Raw genomic sequence first — 21,660 nt, forward strand, 5'->3', positions numbered from 1 at the left:
TACTGGCATGCTTGGTAAACTGGATGTGGATATGAAAAAAATGTGTTATGAATCTAAAAATAAGTGTTAATTATCTTAATCTCACAATGGAAATATGAGAAATCTAACATGTAATTTAAGTAAATTTATTCTTTTTAAAAAGAGCACATTGGCACCCTGTAGAAAATCTGTTGGCAAAAATTTAACACTTGTGCTTATTTATATTTTACTAAAATGATATATAATGTAATAATGAACTTTTAAAGCAGTCATCCACTACTTCCTGTTACATCAGGGAAGGATTATGGGGTGACACATAAGCTCCTGTATATATTCTTCCACATGAGGAAAATGGAGAGCACATTAAAAAAAGACAAAAGTATATTGTCCGTCATAAATTGGACAGAATATACTGTTTAAAATGTAAAATTACAATATCTACTGCATATTTAGGGCAAATGATTTATAATGAATCTGGCTAGAGTAGAATACATTCCTAAAAATTTATTTTCCTTTATTCAACTGAACATCTGGATGTTTCTGGAAAAACCCTCAGTCCTAATAGTTTGCACAATAATTGACAGTATTATTTGACAGTACTTATTTGTCTATATTTAAAATTAGACTCCTCTTACATTTACCTCTAAGAGATGAAGCTACTTATATACTGTTTGGTATAACCATTTCAACCCCATCTTTCCCATAGGTGTCCATAATTCTGAAGCATGGCACAATATAATGTGACTCATTTTCAGATTGAGCTTGTTCTTGTGATACATTTGCAAATTCAATTAGCTGCTAAGCATTAATACGTGAAAGCCTCTAGTGTTTGAACTGAAGTTTTAAAGATAAAAAAGGTTGAATGTATGTGCTCTGTGAGGACATAAGTTAGTGTGAGGTTTATTAGAGTAGAGTCCATACTGACGGGCAAAGCAATGAAAGACACTGTTAAACCCATGTAGTCTATAATCAGAAACTAAGCAATGAGGTAAGGTTTGAAACACAAAGGAAAGCCTGGTCAGAACAAAACATTCAGGAAAAAAGTGTTAACTGCAGATGCTTGGGAGGAACAAACAAAAAAAGAGCATATGCACAGACATTAGCCAGAGTCTAATAAGACACAGGTGTTGAGACAGGACCTAAAACATAGACCTAGAATCAGCAGCACATGACAGTGTTTTAATGTGAGCCAAGATACAAAGCAGTACTGCTCAGTTATTTATTTATTTCTTCAATCAGTTAAATGGTCACTTGATTCAACTGACTGGAACATATTCATTGAACGTAAAAAGATCTACATTCAGTCAAGGTTAGTTTGTATTTAGTTCAAATATGACCAGACAATCATCAAAGGATGAATAAAGGTTGTGAGTGCAATATAATTTTTTTCTGCCGATGTTTCTGGGTACCCGGTTTGCCCTGAGTTGGGCTTATTCTTGCATGGCCACCTGCATGTTGATTTGCGTTACCTCCCACTGTCCAAGAACTAAATTTTCTACATTGGCTTCACGAAGGTGTGTGTGTGCGTGTATGTCTGTTTGTGTGTGCATAGCTTCTAATCTAAATATAATTTTAGCAAAAAGGGATAAGTGCCAGATCTGCCTCAACCCTGACAAAAATGAAGCAGTTAGTGAAGACGAATGCATAACATGAATATTAAAGGTATCTCTAATAGTTAGAATAAATGGTAGCTTTGTTTGTAACTGTTTCATAGCATCTGGCCCATTAGCAGTTTCTGGGTTCTACTGAATGCACACGAGTGCTGTGTATGATAACTCAGTCAGTATAACCACAGGCAACACTTGTTTACCACCCGTAAGGCATCGGCAATGCACTGCACTGCCATCTGCTGCATTTCTATCAGGTGAGAGTCATACGCCACAGTCGCATTATCGACTGTGAGGCATTAATTAGTGAGGAGATGAGTAGAGATGTGGGAACGAGAAATAGACCATGAAAGTATAGTAATATTCCCTGATAGCATTGTTAGCAGTGGCAGTAGACATGCTTGTTGGCAATGTTCAGTTCAAAAAGATTAATTGCTCACCATTATTTAATATTGGGGTTCAATACCAATGGCTAAGAAGTATATCATAACAAGATAAGATTTAGACCAGAATTAGACATTAGTTTAGACTTATAAAAGGAGATACATGGAAACCAGATACAAGGAACTCAACGCAAACCTTCTAATACATTATTGTTTCTATTGTAACACAGGGACTTTAATGGCAGACTCTTTACAAAAAATGTATTAAAAAAATGCATAATAATTGATATGTTGAAGTTTTACAAAAACATTTATCAGTGTCCATGCCCTGTTACAGTCAGACGTAAAGCTATACGTTTTCTGACAGCAGGAATTCTCTGCTACATGACACACTGCATTTCTTTGTCTTAATAATTGTCAAGGCAGAGAAACAGAGAGACTGGTGCTGCTTAGTGATAACATGAACTGACCTGATTCATGGACATTAAACAGCTAAAATGAACACAGTGCAAATTATAATAAATAATAGGGAGTGTTGAAATTGCTATGGTACATGATGGGGAATTGGGGTTGTTATAGAAAAATAATCAAATTCACTTCATGCTTTGCTGCACCACACCACTGTGTCTTTTATTATTTTTCGATACCAGCTTACTCACAATGTTTTATTCCTTACTTAGATTAATGTGCTGTATATAACAATTATGTAATATTTGTAAAACTATTAATTATTAGTTGATCTTCACTATAGAATTTCCACCTTACAGAAATCAAAATAGAATTCCTATATGAGGTTCTGTTTTAACTTTCCCAATCGTGGAATTGCAGGAAAAATGCTTTCGGTTTTCCATCATGTATTATTTTATACTGATTAACAATTCACTGTTTTTATGGCCAAACAACGATAAGACTTTGTAGTGTATATGTATATTCATGTTGAAGTTGTGGGCTGGAATGATTCTGAGAATGGCTTTTCTTGGCTTCAGAATATTGATGTGAGTGGTGCTTCTTCGTTTGCCTGGTTGGATGAAGAGCAGGGCTGAGAGCTGGGATTCGTGCCACTAGTTGGCAAATTTCAAGCAGACGTGCGAGTCTCTTCATAGAAGTGGATGTTCTGAGAATGTCAATGGCTTTTGAGTAGCTTGTTTAAGAAGCCAGCATGATACAGCAGGCAGTGTCATTTTGCTCAAAGCTATTCTTTCTATTTTTCAGGCTGTTGCATTATAGCAGCAGGTTCTAGACATTAATCACTGGGTCTCAATCCAGTCCTCATTGCCTTTGCCCTAGAAGCTTTATAGTTTTGCTTTAGTCCAACTCACAAAACAGGGAATGAGCAAAGTACTAATATGCACTGTACCATCTATCTCTCAAACCTTCTAGCACTGCTTGACTGGTCCCACCTTCTCTCTGGGTATAGGGTAGGTATACATCAAGGCTCTTTTCTGTTCTGTTCTGGCACTGAGGTGGTGGAATGAAGTTAGCTGTCCAAACATCTTCAAATGACCTATCTCTTCCTGAAACACTTCAACAAGCACTTATTTTCCCTGTTTGTTTTCTGTCTTTATGTGCTATAATTCCCTCAACAGAGCTTTAGGCTGATGTTCACAACTAGTAGTGAATCAGTGTTGATTTAATCAATGATAGACTGATTGAAGACTTCAAAGCACTTTTGTGGATAAGTTTTATGTGCTAAATGTAAATGCAAATGTATGAAATGGAACTGAACATGGAAATCACAAGTACACATGATGACCAATAGTTTGTGGACATCTGGACATCACACCCGTGTGTGCTTTATGAACATCCCATTCAAGTATAAACTTTTTCTTTCACTCTAACCAAGATTGTTTTAAACATGTTCCGAGATGGCACTGTCACTGTGCACATTGCAAGCTCCATGAAGCACCAACCTCAACCCCAGTGAACACCTTTAGGATAAAATGGAACATTGACTGCATTCCGGGCATTCTTTCTCATCCAGCATAACTGCCTGAATGCTTTTGTAACTGAATGAGCACACATTTCCACAGCCACACTTCACACTCTAGTGGAAAGTCTTCAAAGAAGAGTGGACTGTAAACTAGAACTGAAAATCTAGAATTTGTTTTTCTGTAACTTGAAGTTAAAAAAGGGTTCCATCATGGCTGATACCCTAAAACTCTTCCCTATTATAGATCAATTATCCACTTCTTTTTTTTTTGTTAAATAACCACATTTTTAATTATGTTGTTTAATAGTCTTAGGTTATGTAAAGCATCTGGCATACAAGTCTTTGTAAAAGAGTGGTTATTATTTAAACAATAACGAATGATGAACGAAAACATTATGTAAACCTGCTGTTTGATTTACATCCAGATCTGCTGTCAGAGACATGCTGTTTTAGAAAATATATTCATATCTGTGGTATAATTAGCTATACATTAAGTAATGGTATGAGCTATAATGGTAAGAGCCATCTTACAATTAGAAAGTTTACCTGTTCCCCTATTGTGGTAAGAACCAATCAGTCTAATCAAACTAAGCCAAATGAAGCAAATTACTTTTCATTATAGTTCCTCAAACACTGATGTATATGTTTAACTTAGTGCCAGTCTTTACTCAGCTTCCTCTTATTCTAAATTAAAAGCATTTCCATTTCATTCTATTGTGTAAAAATTGTGAAATGTAGGTGTTACAGTCTAAATATAATCAATTTTTGGTAAATATAGAATATATAATTTAAGTCTAAATTAACAGGTTGTGTTTAAACATGCTTCCAAACATTTACAAAACAAACAGAAAACAAAAGAAGTGACTAAAAACAATTTGGATATAAGGACAGTGTCTCAGTTCAGAGCTGACTCTTTATTGATTGTTGACTCGATCGTGATTAAAAGGGCCAATCTTGTCTCCGTGCCATTTCTAATATTTTCCTGAACCCAGCTGCTACGACAAAACAGGAAGGGGAATAAGTGGCTGGTGGAAATGAGGATCCATTTATCTGCCTGTGGCACTGACAAGATAATAAAATAAGAGCTATCCATGCTGTAATCGGCCTTGTGATTCAGGGCCCTGTCATGTTCAATCAGATGGGTGAGGGGGGACTTTATAAATGCAGGAAGTGCTGGTATTCTTTCACAATACAATACACTGATAGCTGGTGTGAAGCGGAGTTAATAAGCCATCTCTCTGTTTTTGTTTCTTGCTATGTTATCGTCTGTTTTGTCTAAATAAAAGGTTCATGTTTATTTTTATGTCAAAGCATACATTGTGTTTTGACCTCTGATCCGTTTTCATTTTCTCTTTATGTCATGAAATTTGCATTGCTTTCCAAATGGCAGCTATTGCTTTACTCCAATAATATACATTATATACATTATATAGTGGTGCATATAGTTATATAGTGGTGCATAGTGGTGGACGAAGTGTGAATCAAACACTGATTAATAGCTAATAAATAATCATGAACTCATGAACCTTTATTTCAATGACTTCAAAAAATCATGCAGATAAGGCCAGGGTGCTTGGTGTTGAATTGACTCTGAATTGTATGTTTGTGATAAGCAGATACAACCGACCAGCAATGGTGGTTGTAGCTTGAATGACGCCCCCTAGGGTGAAGCACGCCATGACCCAACATTTCCTGCATTGATTAGTGCAGCTTTAAAAAGCTCCTCTCTGCTTCAGCTACCATAACTGGATGAGTAAGAACATATTCTCAGAGCAGTCCACAGATATAGATGCATTTTTGAGAGCTCGCTTTCATGTAGAAAGACCACCCTAAATTCATTTATTGAACAATTATATACACGTCATTGTGCACAATTTGTCAAACTCTCAAGAACCAAGAACTCCTTGGCTAATTGTAGCCATAAGATGCATACAACTTATATATACTTATAATATGAGCCTTTAAAGCTGCACTGGAGAATCTCCCTTACTGAACTCAGTACAGGACCTTTAGTACAATCACAGAAAACCTCAGCTAAAGGTAACTACCTTATTTTTCGGACTATGAGCCGCTACTTTTTCCCACGTTTTGAACCCCGCGGCTTAAACAACGAAGCGGCTAATTTATGGATTTTTCCTGGGTTTTTCCCGGTTTCACAAACTTCAAGCTAAAAAACTGAACCCCATAACATTAGACCAATGATATTTCCGAACAGAAACGAAAAAACGCACCTCACCTGTGTTCTGAGCTGCATGGTGTGTGTGTGTGTGTGTGTGTGTGTGTGTGTGTGTGTGTGTGTGTGTGTGGAGGGGGGTTAGAGGCGATAAGCGGAGGCAGAGGGAAAACTCGTTTTTTACTATCACTTCTGTACACTACGTATCCCTAAACTTTAACATTTGTACTTTTTCTTCTTTGCTTATCTTAATTTTCGTCACAATCTTCGCTTCTGGCTTCGCTTCGCTATCTAGCAGCGGTGTCTCGAGCTCGTACCTTAATTTTTTGCTCGCGTAACAAAGCAAAAAAATCGACAGAGTGACCGCTCGTACCTCGGAAAACTCGTACATTAATGCACTCGTAGGTCAAGGTACCACTGTAGTTGTGAAAGGAAGGAGGAAGACAGTGAACAATGGCTTTCTTGGTCGGCTACTGTTTTAGTAACAAGCTGTTGTAATGCGTTGAGTCTGGGTGAAGGGAGAGCTCACTAAAACTCCAGTTGCAACAGAAATCATATAAACACAGACAGGTTTCCAAAACTCGTGCTTTTTTATTTTTCTTGGCAACAGCGTTATGGGTTAGTCAAAGAAACTTAGAAATGAGCATCAGAAAATAGTAAGGACATAATCTTCGTTCTCCACACATGCAGTAATACCGGAAAATTCCCAAAATACTGCTATGCTCCTAATAGAAGCGCAACATATTTGACCCGTTACACCGTGTGTAACGTGTCTTTCGTTAAAGCCTGTGTAAAGTTCATTAGAGTAGACACCTGCGGCTTATAGACAGGTGTGGCTTATTTATGTTAAAAATAAAAATATTTGTTAAATTCAGTGGGCTTATATAAGGGTGCGCTTTATAGTCCGGAAATTACAGTAAATCAATAAGTGCTGTTTAACTACAATCCAACTAGACTAGTTATGTTGGAATTGTTTTGTTGCTACACATTATGATAAACTACACACTATAACTTATAATGTAGCTAAAAGAAATATTGTTGCTCTGTGCGGCAACACAGCATAACCTGTATTGTAAGTGCTGTACAGCTAGTCTTTTATTAAATACATTATCCTTCACTATCCTCATAACGAGATGAGTGATAGAGCTGCATACACACCTTTTTAGCTTTTGCAGGTTTCCCCTCATCTATAGCTTTTGCATGTTCCCCCACCTACTTCTTGCCTCTTTATTCTAAATATTGCTTTTTTTTTGTCATCTAAATTGGATTAAGTTGGATTAAGCTCTCCTTAATGAAATGACGTTACCCTCCACCAGAGTCCCGATATAATAATTAATGCAACCGTGCAAATGAGTAATAAAAAAAAAAATTAAATTAATATAATTTTTTGTGTGTGTGGACCCCGCGGTGCCACCCACCAGCAAGATGCTCTGGGCGGCTGGCCATTTCACCCAAATCTGCCACTGCCAAGCGCCAATCAAAACAAGTTTAAAACAGAGTGTGTGCTCTACCCTGATTGGTTGCTGTGTGATTGACCAGTTAAATTTTTATCCACTCATAAATAAAAAGGAACGGCTGATTTTGCTAAATCTAGTTGAGTAAAAAGTAAGATATCTGACTTTGAAATGTAGTGAAGTTAAAGTGAAAGTCTTCCCAAACGGAAATACTTGCGTAAAGTACAGACAAAAAAACCCTACTAAACTAATAACTATATATATATATATATATATATATATATATATATATATATATATATATGTATGTATATATAGATAGATTAACAATGTGTTGTAATAATGTAATAATGATTTTTTTTTTTTGTTGGAACACTGTGTTAAATGTAAATAAAAACTGAATGCAATGTTTTACAAATTTCATAAACCCAAAGTTTATTGACGAAAGAATATAGAAAAGATATATCATGTTTAAACTGGAAAAATGTACAATTTGATGGGAAAAAATTAAGATAATTTTTGATTTGATAGCCTTAAGCATCCCCTCTTCTTTCAAAAACAGTTCATATTGTTTATGTCTGGGAACTGCGGAGACCAGTTGCTGGAGTTTTTGAAAAGGAATGTTGTCCAATTTGTCTCTGATACACGAGTCTAGCATCTTAACTTTTCTTTGGGTCTTCTTTGTGATATTTTTTGTTTCATGAAAAAGTAAATGTTTTTACTTGGTGATAGGTCTGGACTGCAAGCAGGCCAGTTCAATTATGGACTCTCATACTACTGTATGTGGTTTAGCATTGTCTTGCTGAAAAAGACACTGTCTGAATGGACTAAAACCTTTATACCTTTCACCATTGATGCTGCCTTTTCCTATACAGGTTATTGAACTAAGCACTGATAACAAACAAACATAATTCTAATTTTTTATTTGTCTGACCACAAAACACAAATGGACCAGAGATGATGGCAGTGTTCCTGGATCATGTTCACATGTGGCTTCTTCTTTGCATGATAGAGCTTTAACCTGCATTTGTAGATGAGACGGGGAACTGTGTTCACAGACAGTGATTTCTAGAGGTTTTTTAAAACAACACAGGGATTTGAATTATTGTTTATACCTGTTTTTAAAACAGTGCTGCCTGAGGGCTCGAAGATCACAAACAAAAACAAAGACAAACAAATGAATTTTCTCGTGATCTCGACATAACAAGACTTGTTTTCTTGTGATCACAACATAAATTTCTTGTCATAATTATGAGAAAACTGTTAACGTGGGTTTATACATGTTATATATTTAAATCATTGGCATCTGTTGTTATTCACATTTATTTTATATCACACAGCATCCCAAATATTGCATAGCTATTGAATTAGGATTTTGTGTTAGTAGCTGAAATTTTAAGGTTTAGTGACCTGGTTCAACACTATTTTTCTTCCTCTTTCCTCAGGATTACAATGATGAGATCAGGCAAGAGCAGTTGCGTGAGCTGTCGTACCTAAATGGCTCTGATGACCCAAGCAGAGGAAGGAGTGTCCGAGGACGTGGCATACGGCTCGCCTCCACAGCTGCCACACGGTACAGACCAGTCCATTATTTACAATCGTGCATTCTACGGCCTAAGATGCAAAACCTTTAGATGTTCTGGAGATGGAAGTCATCACAAGAGCTGAATAAATCTCATTTAGTTAAATAAATGGAAATACATAGACCAGCACTGACATCTTATTTATCCCCTAGGAAACGATTTGGAAACATACTGAAATGTAAAACCAGTGAAGTAGAGCCAGTTTTCCTGGATGAGACATCTGTTGTGCTTGGTTATGATGTGCTCTAAGCACCTCTGGCTCAAAGTGACTCGATGAGGTTATCAGATAAAAGTTTAGTTGGCCCTCATCAAACACATCTTAAGCTTATTATAATACATTATTCATACGTCAAATATGTTCTCTGTCTTAATTTATATTTCATATGTTCCACACTTGCCCTGGCTTGTAATAGCTTTCCGAAGAAGCAGGATTCCCTTGACAGAGTGACAGCTTGCACTACCTCAGGTGGTAATGGATCCAAAATGCAGCTCTGTTGTTGGTAGACTGCTTTACTTCCCTGTAGTATACACGAACCATTAGTCTGCTTTATAGTCATTCTTCTGTTCATGCTGTAGATATGCTACATCAGAGAGAAATTTGCTTTACTGGAATATAGATAAAGGATAAAGGTAATATTAGTAAGGTATTGCTAATTAGTTAGTTAAAGCTGATGGTTGTCTGTCAATGCTGATGTCATATGCTGCTATTACTGCCACAAGTTCAAGTTTATATCTATAGCATTTTTCACAATGAACATTGTCTCATTGAATGTCTCAAAGCAGCTTTACAATACTTAAGAATTAAAATGAATTGTGTGTGTTTATTTCTGATGAGCAGCCCAGACTGACTGTGGAAAGGAAACACTTGCCAAGGAAAAACTTCTTAGATGTTATGAGGAAGAAACCTTGAGAGCAACCAGACTCAAAAGGAGAACCCATCCTCATTTGGGTTATATCAAGAGTGTGATTATAAAATCATAAAACAATACAAAACAGAGAGTGAGAGCTAGCATGAGCAACAGAGTGTGTGACAATATTTAATACAAGAAAGAAATTGTAATAATTTTAAACATAAAGAATAATTACCAGGCTTCACTGTTCTAATTCGATTCAAGTAGTGAACTCAAAGTTCAAGAATTGCAATTCAGCAATACAAAGCAGTTGTGCTGAATTACTGTTGAGAATAGATCTCGGCTAGTTAGAGACGAGTGTAATGACCCTTTCGGCGGTCTTAGCATGAAAGACGAATCTTTGGAAGCTAATCTGTTTAAGTAGAATGTAGAGATAAGTAATTGAGAGAGCTAAAACACTGCTGCATTGTTCATTGCAGGCAGAGATGATACAAGGGCTAAATCTCATTATAGCACCATCACCAGGTAGGTTCTGAACAAGCTGGGATATGCAAAGAAAGACTTTTACTGTGCTGTAATGTATGTTTGACAAATAAAAGCTATTCTATATATAATCTAGCTGACAACATTGGTAATGTGGAAAACAATGTTAAATAATTATTCTTTCAAAAAAGAATAAATAAAAAATAGGTCCTGGGTCTTAATTGATATCACATTTATTATAAATATTAATATGCAAGTAATTCAGGAAGTGTTATAAGATAGCAAGGGCTTACGAATGGCCAGTCTGTCAAATATGAAACAATGCCATGTATTCTTTTAGTGTCAAGTTTCAGTTTAGTCAAGTTTAGTGTTCTCTTTATTTGGAGGCCACTCGGGGACGGTTTCTCATCAACGCCTTGGGTGGTTCCATGAAATTCCAGAGTAAGAACAGGAGCTTGGAGGATGGATTTGGACTGTAGTTAATGTCAACAGTCTGCTACATTGACTCAGGACTACAGTTTGCTTCTGATCACCATCACTGTACAATGCAACATTCTTCCTTATGCCATCTCGGGGAGTTTTCCTTGCCACAGTCGCCACCGGCTTGCTCATCATGGACAAACTTAAACTTACAAAGAACATATTCATTTTTTATAACCACATTATCTGTGTAAAGCTGCTTTGAGACAATGTTCATTGTTAAAAGCGCTATACAAATAAAAATGAATTGAATTGAATTAAGTTTATTTTTATAGCGCTTTTCACAACGGACATTGTCTCAAAGCAGATTTACAGATTTTAAGGGTTAGGTGAGCGATGTGTGTTTATCCCTGATGAGGCAATGATCAAAAATCCCTTAGATGTTATGAGGAAGAAACCTTGAGAGAAACCAGACTCAAAAGGGGAACCCATCCTCATTTGAGTGACATTAAGAGTTTGATTATAAATCTTTAAAACAACACAAAACACCGGAGAGTAAAAAACTAACAAGAGCACCGGAATGTAAGATTATAAATAATGTCGTTTCTACAGTCTTCTACAGTCATTTAAGGGTTTGGAACCAGGATCTACTAAGCAACTCAAAAAATAACTCAACATCTGAGATCCTCATAGATAGTAGACCGTCAATCAGAAAATAAATATACATGAACATGCTCACATTTTTATGACATGAATTTTCTCAACCTTAAATCTTTTATCAAAATTCCCTTTTTTTAATTAAAATTAGTATCATGTTATAGAACAAACACTACAAGCTTTTTATTTATTTATTACTATCTATTATAGCAGTCACACAGAAGGTAACTGAAATATATTGTATTACCAACAGTGAATCTTTGTACTGTGTTGTTTCCTTTCTCAAAAGAAACCATCCAAGACATCACTACAGAATCCATAAAAACATATAATGTTTATTAGATACATCTATCGAAAACCTGATAAACTGTCAACTCAGTGTAAAGCCTTAGCCTTAAATATGGCATGGGAAATTGTTATTTTGCTGTATTGAGTCTTCAATTATGAGTGTCTGCTCCGAGCTGTTGTTAGAACGTACAAACAGAGCAAATAAAGGTGGAAATGAAGCAGACATATTCAATAAAAAAACAACTCTATTGTATATCCACGATCAAAAGATGTTCCGGTACACCTACTCAAATAGACTCAACGGTGTCTGAAGGTCAGTCCCTTATTCAAAGAAAGAAATCCAACTTCAAAAATAAATAAATAAATAAACCTTTTTAAAACTGATGCTAACATACAAGCCAGCAATTGCTGAAAACAGGCCCCCTTCACTTATTAATGATCACAGTGATCTGGTAAAAATGTCATGCCCTGGATTCCTTATAGGTCATAGTATTTTGTATTTTCTCATAAGTATTTACAAACACCCCTGAGTTGGCCCATTTTCTAGGGTTACAACATAGAAATGAAATACATTTTATTGGGAGTATATATATAAATAGCCCAGTCTATCCCTTAGAGTAACTAAGAATCTTTAGCAAGATTCAACTTAGAAAACTGTACAGCATGTGATATTCAGGCAGATGTGTTAAGCACCAAAAAATTTATTGTATTGTGTTATATTCTGATTAATATTTCTGAAAAAAGGTACACAACTAACAGTAACCTTAATCATAAGCATAAGCTTAATATGCATATCAATCTATAAGATGGTATTGTCTACAATGAAGAATTAAGTTTTAGGCTGTAGTTTCATTTTAAAAAAACAAATAGCCGATACAATTTTATAGTAAACTTTACTTTACATACTCATTACTTATTTTTATAAAAGATTGTGAGGAAAAACAAGGTTCTTTCCCTCGTCACCTGAAGGCCGCAGCATCATTTTAGCCAATTATGTTGCAGAATGTGTGGAGTGTAAAAGCTGAATGACCTTGAGACTGTTACAGATAATCAGAGTGGGGTTTTCTGTTCATCCTATATATCGTAAATATTGTCAGTCTGTATTAAAAATAAAAGCTTTTGAAAAGAAAAATATAAATAAATGATGACGCAGGGGGCATGAGTCACGCTGTATTTAAATATGGATATCTAAAGATATCCTTTTTAAAGCTAACATTTAAGCTAACATTGTTGTGGTTTGTCTGTGAAACAAGTTAGTTCCTGTTATCTTTAAAAAAAAATCCTTAACAACTTTCAAGAAATTTGTTTTTCAGAACCACTCATAGCATACAAAGAATGCTGCCAGCCTACACTTCCCAGCAACAGTCTCTGTCATGCTTACATTCACCTGATTTTTAATTATCCACATCTGTTTATTACTCACACACCTGTAAGCAGTCACACCGTACTTTATTTAAGAAGTCTCAGGTTAACCAGCCCTTTGCACAGTAACACTCAGAGTTTCTAATACTGACTTACCAAGCCTTTAGTCAATTGTTTCCTACTATAGTTTTTGTTTTCTGTTTGTTTTTGTTTTTGATTTATTGGATTTGTCTTCTGCTAAGTCGTTTGCACCTCGTCTAAACTTGGGGTTTACTTGGATTACAATTTTCGATTTGTTCACCTTTTTTGTATAAATTGAATAAACAATATTTAATGTTTTTGGTGGCGATATTTGTATACCATGGTGCGTTATGGGAAACAAAGGAGGTTGTTGAGGATCATTAACCTCCTTCTAGATTCTTTTATTAAGTCCAAAATAGAGCTGATCTGTAACTTACAAATTACATTGTCAGAGATTATTCATGCATTCATGTCTTTTTTTTTCAGTGCCACATTTGTTTGTTTTGGTTCATGTACGTCTCATCATTGGTCCTTGTGTTCATGTTTTTCCACTTATAGCTTTCTCTACTTTGTTTGACTTATGTCTGTATATATACACCGAGATTTTTCAGTTAAGTAATGTGCTCGGTTTTCTGTCAGTGGTTTCTGGTTTTGATCTAGCTTTAGTTGTCTTGTTTATTGTTCTAGTTTTGCCTTGTTTATGCTGTTTTTTAACTCCCCAACCCATTATCTGTTGTACGTTGTGATTCTGCCTGCTGTTTCAGATCTATCTACTATTTCTTTCAGTAAACGTTCTTACCCAGCACTTGCATTTACCTCTCCAGAGTGCTGTCCATGCATTACATGACAAACTTCATAGTTAGGATTTAAGTTGATGGATTTGTTCACATTTCTTTTGCAGATTTTTTAAAACTAAGATAAATGCAATGCATATCAATGACAACTCAGATGGAGCGTGTTAAAAAAATACTGTATGTGAATCTCGTAAAAAAAAGTCTACCAAACTACTGTAAGTTATTCAGTAAGCACAGTTTTTATACAAGAGTGTGAGGCAAGTTTGGTTCAGCAGATTGTGTGACTTTTAAGGGTGTCCCTAAATTCAACATATTGGATCCGGGAGGTGGTGACAAGCGCTGACTGTATATAAGTTCTCGATGAGAATCTCATGAAAGTTTTCATCCTTGAAAAGTAGCTGATGCATCAGAAAAGGCCAGAGATGTCTGATTTAATAGCTTCCTTAACTGCAGCACTGACGCATCTATTTGACAAACTACTTAGTTAACGTCACTGAGTTCTCTCCGTTTTTAATGTTTGACTGTTCCACTATCAGTGAACTTTATAAACATTCCTTCTTTGTCATGTTGTACGTAAAATATTCCTTTTATATACTTGAGAACACGATCTCAAGACCAGCATTATTTGTGGAGTTTTTGGATGCAAGCGAAAATGTAGTGCAGCACTCATTTTAGATTTCAGCAGGGAAGCCTGTTAAAGCAGTTATATAACAATGCTTTCAGTAGCCTTGATTTTAGCAGAACCACTGTCAATCGTTTTTTTTTCTTTACGAAACACACCGTTATAGTCATGTGCATTCCCATTTCTATGTCTTCCTCCACAGGGGTCGAGGCGGAGCAGTGCCACCTCCACCACCTGGCCGAGGAGCCGTAGTCCCCAGGGGAACTGTGGGAACACGTGCATCCCTGCCCACCACCATGCTAACTAGAGGTGTTTCAGCACCACGAACCAGAGGAACAGCAGGGACTCCTGGATACAGAGCACCACTGCTGCAGGCCACACACAAAACCTACGATGACTATGTGAGTAAGACCAGTTTCTCCCTGAATCTATTTTTTCTCTCTCTCTCTTTTTCTTTTTTTTTTTTTTTACATTGCTTTTAAAGCTTCAACAACACCATTTAAACATTACGTTTTATGTAATGTACATAACAAGTAGATTATTGAATAAATAATCTAATTGTTATTTACATTACATAAAACGGTATGTGTGTGAACTGCCAGATCAGGGTCACTAGCTTGTTGATACGGGGATCATGGGTGGTGAAGGCTCATTGATGCAGCTAGGGACCGAACAGATAAGCTGCTGTTGCTCAAATTGCTGAAGAAATAAATGCTGTTATTGCTCAACGGGTCAGATTTGTTTTGGAAGCAAAAGGGGAGACAACACAATATTAGGCAGGTGGTCATAATGTTATGCCTGATCTATGGCCATAAAGTTATGCCTGGTCGATGTATATAGCAACAGTAAAAATAAAGTACAGGATCAAGCATTTACAGTATCTCACAAAAGTAGGTTTTTGTTTTATTTGAACTGCTCTAATACAAGATGCACAAATTTGTATGGTTAAGCAAACAGAAAAATCAACATGATGAATAGGATGTGGCTTTGCATGGTTACACAACATACAGCTGTTATCACTTAGGGCATACTCACTTTTAGCTAAAGAATAAAAAAATGTGTTCAAGTTAAATTTTAAATTGACTATTAAAGGAGCTGGGCTTACTTGGAAAGTGATGCAAAAAAGACTGAAAAAACATGATTTCCTTTGGTTTTATCCTGACACCAGGGATAAAAAAGTGTACAGCGAGCATAATTTGTTCTTAAAAATTACTCGTAGGTCCATTTGCTCGTACATTCAAACTAATTTTCCCCATAAGAATGAATGTAAAAGTGATTTAATCCGTTCCGAGATCTTCGAACGCTTATTTTTGCACTTAAAAAGTATTTGTAGCCTATTTTAACAAACAAATACATTGCAAATTACCGTAATGTACACTTAATTTAACACTTACCCATGTGGTAGTGGTTGATTGCGAGTGTAAGACGCGCATCACGCTCGTAACCTTCGTGGTTTCAATGGTAATTCTATTTACTTTCGTTTTCACAGCACCATCACTGATTTTCTTGGAAGACATTTTTCAAGATTTCTAGTGAAATAAAAATATAAAACAAAAAAAAAATTGAGGTTTTACTGTATAAAAAATGCAGATTGAGGAATGAGACCAGAAATATCTTATATGTCCTTATGTCTTATAGAAATTAAGCAGACTTTTAAAATAAATCCTGCATTTCAATGATTGCCAAATATTCAGATATCTAAACAGATAGAGCTAAACATTGCATTACACGCCTACTACACATGACACTGACACCAGTGATTCATAACTATTATTTTTAGATGTGGTGCACATGGTGATGTGTTAAGACCGTATGCCATCTATCAAAATACAGATACGCTCTTAGTCTTGTCTCTTTATTGGCATTTCCAAGTGACCCTCATTTTGAATGATTTCCTATTAAAGCTGATTAATTCTAGCGATATAACACAGCATTTAAAATTCTAGTCTTTACAGCCATACAGAATGTTAGAGCTACATTAGTGGTCTTTCTGACACCAAACAAAAGCATGATGTGTTCGCACAGGAGTTAAAGTCGTGATAACTCGAATCCACACTGGTAAATGGAAAAAAGTTACAGAAGTGGCCTTTCTATTTAGCAAAGGTTGAGGGAATCTGTGGTGCCAAAGCACACAGACAGCCTGAAAGAAAACACAAGAAGCTGGCCATTTCACCTTTTACTTATTGTGGCTGCCATTCATACTCTAAAACCACGAACCACACACCACAAAGATCATTTTTTAAAGAGTGCAGTTACAGTATTACCGTTATCTCCAGAGCAAGAAGTTGTGTCATGTAAATAGTGCTAGTGCCAAATCCATGGATTCCAAAGAAAGGAACAAAGAACTCTAAAAATCAGACATGTTTCTTCGTACTTTTGTATCCAGAAATGAAATGCACACTTTGCGGCTCTTTGCTGTCACGGGTGCTCGGCGTTAATTTGAAAAATTTCAGCCAAGAAAAGAGCAAACCCCAGCTTAATGAAAAAAAAAGCAATAAATCATGGCATTGATCTCCGCAAAGCTTTAGCCTTATGCAAAGTGTTGTGTGTGCTGTGCGACGCAGATTGGGCTGTCGGTGGGAAATTGTACGAGCAAAAGCTCATTACCGCAATGAATTGAGTTCTGCTGGAGCTCCTCTGTACTGCTGGATAGGCCAAAAAGTGTGGACATTCTTTTGCCAGTAATTGGTCCTATTGGAATGCAGGTACGAGTCCCTGCAGATATCAGAGCATTAGGGAATGAGAGGTTTGCCCAGAACATATTTTTACAACACTACCCATCCACCACCACCTTTCCCTTTATCAGAGCTTCCTGCTCATCCCTTTACACTGATTTCCTCAAGACAAAAGCCCTTTCTGCAATGTTCTAATATGTTACTTTATGAAATTGTAAAACATCATTAGTATTTCCTAAAATGTCTTAACGCAGTAGAATAAAGATTCAGTGGCTGCATCATATAGACCCTGAATGATACTGGAATAATATTAAAATAAATTAAATGAGATCTAATGAGCTCTTTGAGATTAAGTGGCTGGGGTGATTAGAATCTTAGTGCTGCAGATTCCAGTAGAGTAAAATACAATTTGTTCAGCAACAAACATTGACTTCATTTCATATCATTTAAAAAAAATCAATAAAGTTTACCCGCCTCCTGGTTCAAATACAAGCAGACATGATGTGAAATAGATCACTTTTTAGCTGTTTTATGTGCTGTGCAATGAGTGCCAGTGTGTTTTTTTGTTAGCAGCTATAAGAGAGAATGCTCTTGGCAAAGGGAGGGTAGTCTTTCAGAGTTTGTGCACAATTAATATTACACTTATTATATTTGTCAAAACCTGCATGTTTTCACTCTCTACCGTTGACTTTATTCCAGCCGCAAATGTTGCTTTCCCAAAATGAACAAAAAATAATTGTGACTAAGTTGAAGGGTCAAGTGCCATTATGTAAATGTGGGATTTGTTATTGGTTGTGGTTTCCATTTCTTACTTCCTGTCTTCCCTTTTTACTGATCACCAATCTTTGTAAAAGAGAAAGAGGGAGATGGAAGAAGAGAGAATCCATCCATGCATCCATTCATCCATCTATTTATTTATACAAACATATATTGCAACACCTGTTACAGCTGATTATTTTAATACACATTATAGTCATTAATTAATTAATTCATTCAATTCATACATTAAACTCCAGCATAACTGACACCACACAGCTGTCTACGTACACTTCCCTCTAGAATTACTGGCAGCATTTATATACAGTACATTACACACTACTATTTTCTTCTAATAGTAGTACTATTAAAATAGTAAAAATCTGCCAAAATTATCACTACCCCAGAGAAAATCAAAGAAAAGTCTGGAAAAAATTTTAATACTTAAGAAATGTATGTTTTGTATTTCCCCAGGAAATCCATGTTGCACTTACCTATGCCCTGTTTCCATGGGGTGTAAATAATGAGGTTGCCAAGGGCAATCACTGGCACCACAGTTAGACAGGTGTTGTCTAAGCCCAACACCTCTAAGTGTCTAAGTGTTTTTACAGGTGATGGTTTTTTTTTTTTGTTGTTGCACCTTGCATCTGAAAAAAGAAGCACATGCGGCAATCAAAATTTAATTGTTTACTGGAAGTATCCCGGTTTAGCCTGAAGCAGAAAAGAACGATTAAACTGCAAAAGCCTGTGCTTGAGGCAATAAAATTGCTGTGGCTCTCATTGTTCAGTCCACTTCTGATGTCTCACTTTGTGAAAATCCCCAGTGACTGCACACCTGAGTTTTATTGCTAGCAAACATTTTAGACTAATGCTATTTTTATGAGAATCTGAATTTGACTACTGTTTCACTGCATTTCTGTGCATTGTAGCTTTTAGGTTTTTTTTTTTTTTTGCTGCAGTGAGTGTAAATGTTTTTTGTATGGACAGCAAAGTTGTGCAAATGTTTACTGTTAAGTTTAACTGTGTATACTGTACAGCATAAGAGTACCACAGGAGTACAATTGTTTTGTGGGAATTGTTTGATTTGTTTTTAAGTAATAATGTGAGTAATAAAGGTGTGTAATAAAGACTGAGCTGCTCAGTTCTATATAGTCTGCAGTTTATTAGGCATTTTATTATTTTGCGCAGTATAATATGAATATGGATTTATCATTTAAGTGACCAGTCATGTATAAATTAGGGCCTAAAGGAATAATTGGGGTGTGAGAAGGAGGAGAATGGACAACCAGGCCAACCTTTGAATATGCGATAATGAAGAAATCCTTTCAGCATACAAATGACTGTCTCTAAACCGGAAGCTGAAAATATTTTTTAGTCATGCAAAATTATTTTTGACATTTATTTTCTTTCAAGAATAACTTAAGATAATTTTTGCGGTAGAAAGTGCGCAAAGAAATTTGACAGTAGGGTGTGTCAGGATTCTGCCTATAACAACAAGACTATGTTTCCCATTGGCAACTGCACTTCATCATATTCTGTCTCTTTTTGAGCACCTGATTCACATTCACTAGTAATTAGCACTTGTATTTAGCCTCACCTTTCACAGAAATCTTTGTCTCGAGTTTGTTGTTCCATGGTTGTTGTCAGTCCAGGTTCTTATGCGTCATGATCCAGCTATGGTTTTCTTCTTAGTGTCTCATTATGGTTTTGTCTCCCTATTATGTATATTTGCATCACACTTGTAGCCACCTAACTTTCGAGATTTTAGGTTAAAATAAGGATTTCTTATGCTTACATGCTTATGTGCACTGCTCTATACTTAAATTAACAAAAGGGACATTTATCATGAGAGACTTCTGTGCTGGATTTAATTTACCTATTATTAGATGCTTTTATAGACAAACGGTTGCTGACTGCATTAGTTTAAAAAGTAATCAGAGCATTTACCCTGAGCTTGTGCAGAACAGCCCACTTGATCTAACCATGCTTTCTATAATTGGCCCACCTAAAGAGAAAAATAGCTGATAACAATAATAATAAAAAATAGCACAATCATTTTCTTTCAACAAGGTACTGGTTTGAGGTGTGTGAAGGTCCCATTCTATGCAATCCTTCAATCAAAATTTAAGATTTTGCCAAATAGGAGTAGGGCTTTGCCTTTGAATACTGAGAAATCATCTGGTTGGTTGAAAAGTACTGAATCTACCAGGAACAGTTTCTAAGCCCTCATTGTGGATACAGGTTCCTGAAATTGTTCCATTTCATTAAAATAACAGTTCGGCAAATCTGTAGGTTTTAGTTCTAAAGGGTTTCTGAAGTGCCAGACTCTGTCGCAGAATGCCCAGAAGTAATCACAGAGTCTACGATTAAGTAGGATGTGCAGAAGTGAGTAGTTCAGAGCAGCTCCACAGATGAATTGCTCTCTTGCTCCCCAAAAGTGAGTCAATTTTTGGAGAACAGATTTTGTAAAAAAGATTTTGGAGGAAACTTCTTGCATATGTGTAAGTGGATGGCACATAAAAGTGGTGCTTCTGAATATTCGGTGTTCTCGGAATATTGTACAACTCATAAATTCTACAATTTGTTTACCTTTCCGGAGACATAGTTCTTTGTAAAATTTATAGCTTATATTTAGGTCATTTATTCAGTCCTGGTATTATTATTTTTATTTTTTCTGAATACCCTTTCAAGAAGTAATCATGTGGCATCATTACCTAAAGCAAAACTGCAAAATCTTGTACTTGCATACATGCATTTTATGTATTGCATTGTCCTAGCTATTTGTGTATTTTTGTATTATCTTTGTACATTTCTTTTGTTTAATGTAGACACCTGGACATAGGAGAATTTTTTATTTATTTCACCATCTACAGTACTGTATATGGTATACTGTATATACTTGACTGAATAACCAGTATATGGCAATGTTTATATATGCTTTTTCTCTATATACTGAAGCATTTGTTTTATGCAAGACTGCAGCTTCTTGTAGCGGCTGAATCACTAATGTAGTTTATCCCAGCTTTTGGATTTATAAAAGATTGAGCAGATGCACCAATGTGCAAACACTTTGCGTCATGGTGGCTTAGATAGCTTCCACCATTCTCCAAATCCATCGTCTATTCTTACTCTTATTTACGTGGAAGGCAAACAGAATTTAGTAGATGTGAGGGTTTATTGCAGCAACCACTCAAGCTGCTCTTATTGGATTCAGGAACTCACATGCTTATATTTCTTCAGTCCTACTTTATTTATATGACACATTTTAAAAATTGACATTGTCAACAAAGTGTATTTGCAGAAATTCAGATGTAGATGTAGATCCCTGATAAACAAGCCAGGGGTGACAGTTATGAAGAAATCTTGAGAGGAAACTGATTCGAAGAGAATCCACTTCTGACTGCAGATAGTGGACGTTAAAAAAATCATTACTTTCACAATTTTATTATATAAGATTCAAATGTGTTGCGAAAATGAAATAATGCTCTTTGTTTGTGATTGTTCTCTAAGTATCAACTATAGTATCCACATGAGATTATTCTTTTTTTTGGGGGGGAAGTGTCTTTTTGCAGTATTTTTATAATATTCTTATGGGACTGTCTACAGCAGCAGAATGTGACTC

The 21,660-nt window shown here is 35.9% G+C and overlaps 1 protein-coding gene across 7 annotated transcripts in view; it reads left to right on the top strand.

Moving 5' to 3' along the window:
- khdrbs2 (KH domain containing, RNA binding, signal transduction associated 2) overlaps positions 1 to 21,660 on the top strand; it is a 243,009-nt gene that overhangs the window by 53,876 nt on the left and 167,473 nt on the right. For all 7 annotated transcript variants that reach the window (XM_083538517.1, XM_083538518.1, XM_083538520.1 and 4 more), the window contains exons 5-6: positions 8,972 to 9,099; positions 14,810 to 15,008. In XM_083538517.1, the coding sequence (XP_083394643.1) occupies positions 8,972 to 9,099; positions 14,810 to 15,008 (327 nt within the window). The remainder of the gene's footprint in view (positions 1 to 8,971; positions 9,100 to 14,809; positions 15,009 to 21,660) is intronic.

Source organism: Silurus aristotelis (assembly GCF_946808225.1).
Source record: "Silurus aristotelis genome assembly, chromosome: 4".
Classification (NCBI taxonomy): domain Eukaryota; kingdom Metazoa; phylum Chordata; class Actinopteri; order Siluriformes; family Siluridae; genus Silurus; species Silurus aristotelis.